The sequence below is a fragment of the Bombina bombina genome, chromosome 8 (assembly GCF_027579735.1).
Source record: "Bombina bombina isolate aBomBom1 chromosome 8, aBomBom1.pri, whole genome shotgun sequence".
Classification (NCBI taxonomy): domain Eukaryota; kingdom Metazoa; phylum Chordata; class Amphibia; order Anura; family Bombinatoridae; genus Bombina; species Bombina bombina.
This window is the reverse complement of record NC_069506.1, coordinates 8,512,758-8,524,942: the sequence shown is the minus strand read 5'-3', so window position 1 is coordinate 8,524,942 and position 12,185 is coordinate 8,512,758. Positions and strand designations below refer to the sequence as shown.

General features: G+C 43.8%; 1 protein-coding gene across 1 annotated transcript in view; it reads left to right on the top strand.

Annotated features, from left to right (window-relative positions):
• Positions 1–12,185, top strand: part of LOC128638196 (5-hydroxytryptamine receptor 3A-like) — an 80,122-nt gene that overhangs the window by 36,561 nt on the left and 31,376 nt on the right. Inside the window, exons 7-8 of the mRNA XM_053690057.1 lie at positions 5,215–5,372; positions 7,450–7,727. Coding sequence (XP_053546032.1) covers positions 5,215–5,372; positions 7,450–7,727 — 436 coding nt within the window. The remainder of the gene's footprint in view (positions 1–5,214; positions 5,373–7,449; positions 7,728–12,185) is intronic.

Below are 12,185 nucleotides of genomic sequence, written 5' to 3'. Positions count from 1 at the left end.
GTATGCACTCCTGGTCTCCTGTCCTGGTCTCATGTGAGACTCACTGTAGCATTACCCTATACATAGACAATCTCAGTATAACTGTAGTATGCACTCCTGGTCTCCTGTCCCTCTGGGGTTGACATGTGAGACTCACTGTAGCATTGTCCTATACACAGATAATCACATGATACTGCAGTATGCACTCCTGGTCTCCTGTCCCTCTGGGGGTGACATGTGAGGCTCACTGTAGCATTGCCCTATACACACAGACAATCTCAGTATAACTGCAGTAAGAACTCCTGGTCTCCTGTCCCTCTGGGGTGACATGTGAGACTTACTGTAGGATTATCCTATACACAGACAATCTCAGGATAACTGCAGTATGTACTCCTGGTCTCCTGTCCCTCTGGGGGTGACATGTGAGACTCACTGTAGCATTACCCTATACACAGACAATCTCTGTATATCTACAGTATGCACTCCTGGTCTTCTGTCCGTCTGGGGATGACATAGGAGACTCACTGTAGCAGTGCCCTATAAACACAGACATGATACTGCAGTATGCACTACTGGTCTCCTGTTCCTCTGGGGGTGACATGTGAGACTCACTTTAGCATTGCCCTATACACACAGACAATCTCAATATAACTGCAGTATACACTCCTGGTCTCCTGTCCCTCCAGGGGTGACATGTGAGACCCACTGTCTGTAGCATTATCCTATACACAGACAATCTCATGATACTGCAGTATATACTCCTGGTCTCCTGTCCCTCTGTGGGTGACATGTGAGACTCACTGTAGCATTACCCTATACACAGGCAATCTCATGATACTGCAGTATGCACTCCTGGTCTACTGTCCCTCTTGGGGGGGGGGGTGACAACCGTGACATGTGAGACTTACTGTAGCATTACCCTATACCAGACAATCTCATGATACTGCAGTATGTACTCCTGGTCTCCTGTACCTCTTGGGGGGGTGACGTGAGACTCACTGTAGAAAGTCACTCTAGCATTGCCCTATACATTTCACACTCCTGGTCTCCTGTCCCTCTGGGGGTGACATGTGTGTATCTCTGTAGCATTACCCTATATACAGACAATCTCAGGATAACTGCAGTATGCACTCCTGGTCTCCTGTGCCTCTGGGGGGTGACATGTGAGACTCATTGAGGCATTGTCCTATACACAGACAATCTCAGTATAACTGCAGTATACACTCCTGGTCTCCTGTCCCTCTAGGGGTGACATGTGAGACTCACTGTAGCATTGCCCTATACACAGACAATCTCAGTATAACTGCAGTATGCACTCCTGGTCTCCTGTCCCTCTGGGGGTGACATGTGAGACTTACTATAGTATTGTCCTATACACAGACAATCTCAGTATAATTGTAGTATGCACTCCTGGTCTCCTGTCCCTCTGGGGGTGACATGTGAGACTCACTGTAGCATTGTCCTATACACAGACAATCTAAAGATAACTGCAGTATTCACTCCTGGTCTCCTGTCCCTCTGGGGGTGACATGTGAGACACACTGTAGCATTGCCCTATACACAGACAATCTCAGTATAACTGCCGTATGCACTCCTGGTTTCCTGTCCCTCTGGGGGTGACATATGAGACACACTGTAGCATTGCCCTATACACAGACAATCTCAGTATAACTGCAGTATACACTCCTGGTCTCCTGTTCCTCTGGAGGTGACGTGTGAGACTTACTGTAGTATTGTCCTATACACAGATAATATCAGTATAACCGCAGTATGCACTCCTGGTCTCCTGTTCCTCTGGAGGTGACGTGTGAGACTTACTGTAGTATTGTCCTATACACAGATAATATCAGGATAACTGCAGTATGCACTCCTGCTCTCCTGTCCATCAGGGTGCCGGAGATGTGAGACTTAGCGGCCAATTCATTAAGCTTTGTATGGAGCTTGATGCAGCTGTTTCCATGCAAGCCTTTAGGCTCGCCGGAAACAGGAGTTAAAAAGCAGCGGTACGCCACCTCTGAGACGGCGTACAGCAATCAACCTGATCACATACGATCGGGTTGATTGACACCTCTTGCTATCGGCCGATTGGCCACGAATCTGCAGGGAACTGCATTGCAAAAGCAGTTCACCAAAACTGCTTGTGCAATGATAACGCTGCTGGCATTTATCGATGTGCAGCAGACATGAACGCTACAGTATGCACTCCTGGTCTCCTGTCCATCAGGGGGCCTGAGATGTGAGACTCACTGTAGCATTTTCCTATACACAGACAATTTCAGTATAACTGCAGTATGTTCTCCTGGTCTCCTGTCCCTCTGGGGGTGACATGTGAGACTCACTGTAGCATTACCCTATACACAGACAATCTCAGTATAACTACAGTATGCACTCCTGGTCTCCTGTCCCTCTGGGGGTGACATGTGAGACTCACTGTAGCATTGCCCTATACACAGACAATCTCAGTATAACTGCAGTATGCACTCCTGGTCTCCTGTCCCTCTGGGGGTGACATGTGAGACTTACTATAGTATTGTCCTATACACAGACAATCTCAGTATAATTGTAGTATGCACTCCTGGTCTCCTGTCCCTCTGGGGGTGACATGTGAGACTCACTGTAGCATTGTCCTATACACAGACAATCTAAGGATAACTGCAGTATTCACTCCTGGTCTCCTGTCCCTCTGGGGGTGACATGTGAGACACACTGTAGCATTGCCCTATACACAGACAATCTCAGTATAACTGCCGTATGCACTCCTGGTTTCCTGTCCCTCTGGGGGTGACATATGAGACACACTGTAGCATTGCCCTATACACAGACAATCTCAGTATAACTGCAGTATGCACTCCTGGTCTAATGTCCTTCTGGAGGTGACATGTGAGACTTACTGTAGCATTGCCCTATACACAGACACTCTCCGTATAACTGTAGTATGTACTCCTGGTCTCCTGTCGCTCTGGAGGTGACATGTGAGACTTACTGTAGCATTGCCCTATACACAGACACTCTCCGTATAACTGCAGTATGCACTCCTGGTCTAATGTCCTTCTGGAGGTGACGTGTGAGACTTACTATAGTATTGCCCTATACACAGATAATATCAGGATAACTGCAGTATGCACTCCTGCTCTCCTGTCCATCAGGGTGCCGGAGATGTGAGACTTAGCGGCCAATTCATTAAGCTTTGTATGGAGCTTGATGCAGCTGTTTCCATGCAAGCCTTTAGGCTCGCCGGAAACAGGAGTTAAAAAGCAGCGGTACGCCACCTCTGAGACGGCGTACAGCAATCAACCTGATCACATACGATCGGGTTGATTGACACCTCTTGCTATCGGCCGATTGGCCACGAATCTGCAGGGAACTGCATTGCAAAAGCAGTTCACCAAAACTGCTTGTGCAATGATAACGCTGCTGGCATTTATCGATGTGCAGCAGACATGAACGTTACAGTATGCACTCCTGGTCTCCTGTCCATCAGGGGGCCTGAGATGTGAGACTCACTGTAGCATTTTCCTATACACAGACAATTTCAGTATAACTGCAGTATGTTCTCCTGGTCTCCTGTCCCTCTGGGGGTGACATGTGAGACTCACTGTAGCATTACCCTATACACAGACAATCTCAGTATAACTGCAGTATGCACTCCTGGTCTCCTGTCCATCAGGGGGCCTGAGATGTGAGACTCACTGTAGCATTTTCCTATACACAGACAATTTCAGTATAACTGCAGTATGTTCTCCTGGTCTCCTGTCCCTCTGGGGGTGACATGTGAGACTCACTGTAGCATTGGCATATACATAGACAATCTAAGGATAACTGCAGTATTCACTCCTGGTCTCCTGTCCCTCTGGGGGTGACATATGAGACTCACTGTAGTATTACCCTATACACAGACAATCTCAGGATCACTGCAGTATGCACTCCTGGTCTCCTGTCCTTCTGGGGTGACATGTGAGACTCATTGTAGCATTGCCCTATACACAGAAAATCTCAGTATAACTGCAGTATGCACTCCTGGTCTCCTGTTCTTCTGGGGGTGACATGTGAGACTTACTGTAGCATTGCCTTATAAACAGACAATCTCAGTATAACTGCAGTATGCACTCCTGGTCTCCTGTCCTTCTGGGGTGACATGTGAGACTCATTGTAGCATTGCCCTATACACAGAAAATCTCAGAATAACTGCAGTATGTACTCCTGGTCTCCTGTCCCTCTGGGGGTGACATATGAGACTCACTGCAGTATTACCCTATACACAGACAATCTCAGTATAACTGCAGTATGCACTCCTGGTCTCCTGTCCCTCTGGGGGTGACATATGAGACTCACTGTAGCATTACCCTATACACAGACAATCTCAGGATCACTGTAGTATGCACTCCTGGTCTCCTGTCCTTCTGGGGTGACATGTGAGACTCATTGTAGCATTGCCCTATACACAGACAATCTCAGAATAACTGCAGTATGTACTCCTGGTCTCCTGTCCCTCTGGGGGTGACATGTGAGACTCACTGTAGCATTGCCCTATACACAGACAATATCAGAATAACTGCAGTATGTACTCCTGGTCTCCTGTCCCTCTGGGGGTGATATGTGAGACTCACTGTAGTATTGCCCTATACACAGACAATCTCAGAATAACTGCAGTATGCACTCCTGGTCTCCTGTCCCTCTGGGGGTGACATGTGAGACTCACTGTAGCATTGCCCTATACACAGACAATATCAGAATAACTGCAGTATGTACTCCTGGTCTCCTGTCCCTCTGGGGGTGATATGTGAGACTCACTGTAGTATTGCCCTATACACAGACAATCTCAGAATAACTGCAGTATGCACTCCTGGTCTCCTGTCCCTCTGGGGGTGACATGTGAGACTTACTGTAGCATTGACCTATATACAGACAATCTCAGAATAACTGCAGTATGCACTCCTGGTCTCCTATCCAACAGGGGGCCTGAGATGTGAGACTCACTGAATATAAAAAAAATTGCCACAAGAGAAGGCACGCTAAATGTTCTTGAAGATGCAGAACTCATCCATAATGACTGATCCTGCTATATTATGCAGATGTAGATATATAGAGATAGATAGATAGATAGATAGATAGATAGATACTGTTTATAGATTTATAAGCAGATAGACAAACAGACAGACATATAGATAGACTCATGTTTAGTAAAATATTATTAATGTTGTATTTATAATAACTTACATCATTTATGGCCTCTAGTTCAGGATATAAATGTATCCCTTTGGAGAACGCCAGAGGAAGTGAAAGAGGACAAAAGCCTCTTCATGAACAAGGGCGAGTGGGAACTCCTTTACGTGTTATCGCAGTACAGGACATTCGTGGAGAATGAAGACAGCTTTGCTGAGATGAAATTCCATGTAAGTTTTATGTGGGCTGCAGACGTTACACAGAACCAATCATATTATAATAGGGTGTTACCCTACTGGCCATTGTGAGAGGATGTGAGATGTGTGTTGTATTTTCTTTAGTACATTTGTTTTTTATAGAAGAGCCATTAGAATCTGATGAGGCCATCAGTTAAGAACCTCAATAAGCAAGAGGTGGTCCCCAGTATCAGAGGCTGCTGAGAGACCCTGAAAGAAATATAACGATAATTGTCTATTAGACATTGTTGCAGGAAGGTCAGTTTATTCGGGTGAATTAGGGTATAGAGGGAGTTTGTCTAGGGTAGCTGGGGTTATTGCATTTGTAAAAGAAGAGCTAAGGAAGAGAGTAAAGACCGATAATAAAATGTGTAAAACTATGAGTAAAAGTGGCTGAAGAGGATGAGAGAAGATTATGTAGACAATGTAGAATAAGAAGATTAAAGACACAAACGTTTCTCCTCCTTTACTGTTGACAGATAAAGCTTATATTGGTGAGTGGGGAACCGGCATTGTCTATATGATCAAGGGGACAATAAATATTACGTCTTATTTTAAAATATTAAATGTAAAGTAGCTGGCAAGATCCTGAGTGGATGAGGAAGGTAGATACAGTATATATATATATAAATATATATATATATATATATATATATATATATATACTGTATATATGTATATAGCATAGTGATGCCAATTTTAAGAGAACAGAAGACTTATAAAGATGTACATATTAGTATTCTTTACTCTAGTACACATACATACACTGGCTCACATATACCTCCTTATATCTACTATGAAGTGGAGTAAAAAATTATGAAACAGCCATTGCACAAATTAATGCTAAAACCTTGTCTTTCAAAGACTTGAAGGTTTAGAATTCTCAATATACAGTATACAACGGAAGTGGGTAAACCCCTGTGCAATATCAATTAAATGCCAAGTGATTCAAAATTGAATTCTCTTTGGCACAAAACTGGAGGATTAAACTTAGCTAAAGAACTTTAATAGAAGCCTGATGAATACTAGGAGCACATTATTTGGCAAGATAAGACCAAGATAAATTTGTTCGGCTTAGATGGGGTCCAGCCTGGAGGTAGGGGTGTGATGATATGGGGCTGCATGAGTGCAGAAGGTGTTGGGGAGATGACATTTATAGATGGCACCATGCATACCTATGGTTGTACCAAACTCCCAACTGACAAGATGACTCCCAGTCTCCTGAAGCTTGTCAGAAGAGGAACATTCCAGCATGATAACAAAAGAAGAAAAAGTGGAAATTACTGTATGACCTGGCCAAGTATGTCCAGGAAAGTCCAAGTATGTCACCTGACTTGAATCCAATAGAAAACCTTTGTGGTATTTTAAAGAGAAAGGTAGAACAGCACAACCCCTCCAGCAAAGAGCAGCGGAAACAAATTTCCTGTGAAGAAGGGCAGAATATCTCTCCAGAAATTTGTGCAACACTGGTTTCCTCCATGCAGAGGAGGATTGAGTCTGCCATCAAAAATAAAGGTGGATTTTGAAAAAATAAAATATTTCAATCACAGTAATGAAAGGTTTACTGGCTTTTGTTGCATTGAGTTCCTACTGTGGGTTCTGTATTTTTAATATAGTAAATCTAAACTCTTAGTTTTTCATTTTATATAAGAGCAAATACTCTACTGTTTAACCTATTATTATTGGTTATTTGTAGAGCGCCAACAGATTGTGCAGGGCTAACCTAGAAGTAATGCATTTACGTGTACTCACGTATGCTGTATACTATATGTGTAAGCTGAAATAAGAATCATAAAAGAAGATTATGTACTCGTATTGGACCAAACCAACATTCTAGAAGACCATTTTCCACTGCTGCTCTTGCTTTGTACCATAAACACATTTTAAGACCAATAAACTAGGTTGGTAGTTTTATGATAATGTTGAAGGACCTTTTAGGCATTTATGGAGACCAGTATCATAAAACATGTTTGACTATATGGGAAAACTTCTCCCAGGCTCTATATATTGGTTATTAGTATAAAGGTAATGGCAAAACATTTTTTAATATATTTTACATTTTATTTCACAGGTGGTGATCAAAAGAAGGCCTCTTTTCTATGCTGTAAATCTGCTTCTTCCCAGTATGTTTCTCATGGTCATGGATATCATTGGCTTTTATTTGCCCCCAGACAGCGGTGAGAGAGTTTCCTTCAAGATCACCCTGTTACTGGGCTACTCCGTCTTCCTCATCATCGTATCAGACACGTTACCTGCCACAGCCATAGGGACCCCATTAATAGGTAAGTTCAAACCTTCTACCCTCCATATAATCCCTTTCATCAGAGCGTTGCGCAGACATGTATGTGTGTAAATCTAATTACATTTCCAGAGCTTTATTAGAACACAACAGTTCAGTAGTAAAATAAAATTTGAATATTCTGGTGATGTTTATGTGCAATAAACATTAATGATCTGCAGTATATCAATGTCTTAGTGGTAATAAAGGAATAACCGAAACAATGAAAAAGACAGAATTAAATGAAATCGAAAACCATCTGCTATTTTCAAATAAAAATAAATGAGCAGATACTACGCAAGATTTAATATATTCCATTGATGCTGCATAGATGAAGTGTAAGCTATGTACTGTTTTATACACAGGTAATATTAACTATTAACATTGTCTGCTAAATCCTTTTTACTGTGGACTTATGATACCCGATTGTGCTGTAATCTTCGCACTGGACAGCGATACTTATAGCGCACCCTGAAATATCAGCAGAGCCCCCCTTATAGTCTAGGCCTATATGTTCACACAAACAATACTGTTTAGTTAAAGGGACATTTCAGTCAAAATATAAATGCACATAGATTTATTACATCTTTAAGTAGAAACATATTTGCAATATACATGTATTAGCAAAAATGCTTTTAGTAAAAGTTATTACTGTTTTAGTGTTATCATTTTTCTCTGCACGTGCATGTGAAGCATAACTAGATATTGTTACTGCACCCACATTTTAAATATTGCAGCTGCTCAGATCATCACTGGGGCTTGTATCATGTCAGCAATTAGCAAATTGAGTCATTACCAGATGGTACAAGCACCTTAAGCTCTCTGAGCAAGTGCTGTGTTTAAAATGCTGGTGCACGGTGCATACTTAAATACACTTTTGAAACAGCTATAGTTTTTATTAGAAGCATTTTTGCTAATGCATGTATATTACAAACATGCTTCTGTTCAATATCGAAATGCACCCATGTGGTTTCCAATTTTGGCTGGAATATCCCTTTAATGTGCAGGAATAATAGGCTAAAAGTGTTTTTATATATTAGTTGTATCCAAAAGTAGTGAGTGTTTATCACTTTACTGATCACACTCAAATATCTGATCTAACGAATGACAAAATCACAAGCAGCACAGCCATCGGAACAGAACAGGGACAATGTGACAATGTCATCCGAACAGAAGAGGGACTGTGTGACAATGCCATCCGAACAAAACAGGGACTGTGTGACAATGTCATCAGAACAGGGACTGTGTGACAATGTCATCGGAACAGAACAGGGACTGTGTGACAATGTCATCGGAACAGAACAGGGACTGTGTGACAATGTCATCCGAACAAAACAGGGACTGTGTGACAATGTCATCAGAACAGGGACTGTGTGACAATGTCATCGGAACAGAACAGGGACTGTGTGACAATGTCATCGGAACAGAACAGGGACTGTGTGACAATGTCATCCGAACAAAACAGGGACTGTGTGACAATGTCATCAGAACAGGGACTGTGTGACAATGTCATCGGAACAGAACAGGGACTGTGTGACAATGTCATCGGAACAGAACAGGGACTGTATGACAATGTCATCAGAACAGGGACTGTGTGACAATGTCATCGGAACAGAACAGGGACTGTGTGACAATGTCATCAGAACAGAACAGGGACTGTATGACAATGTCATCAGAACAGGGACAATGTAACAATGTCATCCGAACAGAACAGGGACTGTGTGACAATGTCATCCGAACAGAACAGGGACTGTGTGACAATGTCATCAGAACAGGGACTGTGTCATCCGAACAGAACAGGGACTGTGTGACAATGTCATCAGAACAGGGACTGTGTGACAATGTCATCAGAACAGGGACTGTGTGACAATGTCATCGGAACAGGGACTGTGTGACAATGTCATCGGAACAGGGACTGTGTGACAATGTCATCGGAACAGAACAGGGACTGTGTGACAATGTCATCGGAACAGAACAGGGACTGTGTGACAATGTCATCGGAACAGAACAGGGACTGTGTGACAATGTCATCGGAACAGAACAGGGACTGTGTGACAATGTCATCGGAACAGGGACTGTGTGACAATGTCATCAGAACAGAACAGGGACTGTGTGACAATGTCATCAGAACAGGGACTGTGTGACAATGTCATCGGAACAGGGACTGTGTGACAATGTCATCGGAACAGAACAGGGACTGTGTGACAATGTCATCGGAACAGAACAGGGACTGTGTGACAATGTCATCGGAACAGAACAGGGACTGTGTGACAATGTCATCGGAACAGGGACTGTGTGACAATGTCATCGGAACAGAACAGGGACTGTATGACAATGTCATCAGAACAGGGACAATGTGACAATGTCATCCGAACAGAACAGGGACTGTGTGACAATGTCATCCGAACAGAACAGGGACTGTGTGACAATGTCATCAGAACAGGGACTGTGTGACAATGTCATCAGAACAGGGACTGTGTGACAATGTCATCGGAACAGAACAGGGACTGTGTGACAATGTCATCGGAACAGAACAGGGACTGTATGACAATATCATCAGAACAGGGACTGTGTGACAATGTCATCAGAACAGGGACTGTGTGACAATGTCATCGGAACAGAACAGGGACTGTGTGACAATGTCATCAGAACAGGGACTGTGTGACAATGTCATCGGAACAGGGACTGTGTGACAATGTCATCGGAACAGAACAGGGACTGTGTGACAATGTCATCAGAACAGGGACTGTGTGACAATGTCATCAGAACAGGGACAATGTCATCAGAACAGGGACTGTGTGACAATGTCATCAGAACAGGGACTGTGTGACAATGTCATCAGAGCAGGGACTGTGTGACAATGTCATCAGAACAGGGACTGTGTGACAATGTCATCAGAACAGAACAGGGACTGTGTGACAATGTCATCAGAACAGAACAGGGACTGTGTGAAATGTCATCAGAACAGAACAGGGACTGTGTGACAATGTCATCGGAACAGGGACTGTGTGACAATGTCATCAGAACAGGGACTGTGTGACAATGTCATCGGAACAGGGACTGTGTGACAATGTCATCGGAACAGAACAGGGACTGTATGACAATGTCATCGGAACAGGGACAATGTGACAATGTCATCCGAACAGGGACTGTGTGACAATGTCATCCGAACAGGGACTGTGTGACAATGTCATCCGAACAGGGACTGTGTGACAATGTCATCAGAACAGGGACTGTGTGACAATGTCATCGGAACAGGGACTGTGTGACAATGTCATCCGAACAGAACAGGGACTGTGTGACAATGTCATCAGAACAGGGACTGTGTGACAATGTCATCGGAACAGAACAGGGACTGTATGACAATGTCATCCGAACAGAACAGGGACTGTGTGACAATGTCATCAGAACAGGGACTGTGTGACAATGTCATCAGAACAGGGACTGTGTGACAATGTCATCGGAACAGGGACTGTGTGACAATGTCATCCGAACAGAACAGGGACTGTGTGACAATGTCATCCGAACAGGGACTGTGTGACAATGTCATCCGAACAGGGACTGTGTGACAATGTCATCCGAACAGGGACTGTGTGACAATGTCATCAGAACAGGGACTGTGTGACAATGTCATCAGAACAGGGACTGTGTGACAATGTCATCGGAACAGGGACTGTGTGACAATGTCATCCGAACAGAACAGGGACTGTGTGACAATGTCATCAGAACAGGGACTGTGTGACAATGTCATCGGAACAGAACAGGGACTGTGTGACAATGTCATCCGAACAGAACAGGGACTGTGTGACAATGTCATCAGAACAGGGACTGTGTGACAATGTCATCAGAACAGGGACTGTGTGACAATGTCATCGGAACAGAACAGGGACTGTGTGACAATGTCATCCGAACAGAACAGGGACTGTGTGACAATGTCATCAGAACAGGGACTGTGTGACAATGTCACCCGAACAGAACAGGGACTGTGTGACAATGTCATCGGAACAGAACAGGGACTGTGTGACAATGTCATCAGAACAGGGACTGTGTGACAATGTCATCGGAACAGGGACTGTGTGACAATGTCATCGGAACAGAACAGGGACTGTGTGACAATGTCATCAGAACAGAACAGGGACTGTGTGACAATGTCATCAGAACAGGGACTGTGTGACAATGTCATCGGAACAGAACAGGGACTGTATGACAATGTCATCAGAACAGGGACTGTGTGACAATGTCATCAGAACAGAACAGGGACTGTGTGACAATGTCATCAGAACAGAACAGGGACTGTGTGACAATGTCATCAGAACAGGGACTGTGTGACAATGTCATCAGAGCAGGGACTGTGTGACAATGTCATCAGAACAGGGACTGTGTGACAATGTCATCAGAACAGAACAGGGACTGTGTGACAATGTCATCAGAACAGAACAGGGACTGTGTGAAATGTCATCAGAACAGAACAGGGACTGTGTGACAATGTCATCGGAACAGGGACTGTGTGACAATGTCATCAGAACAGG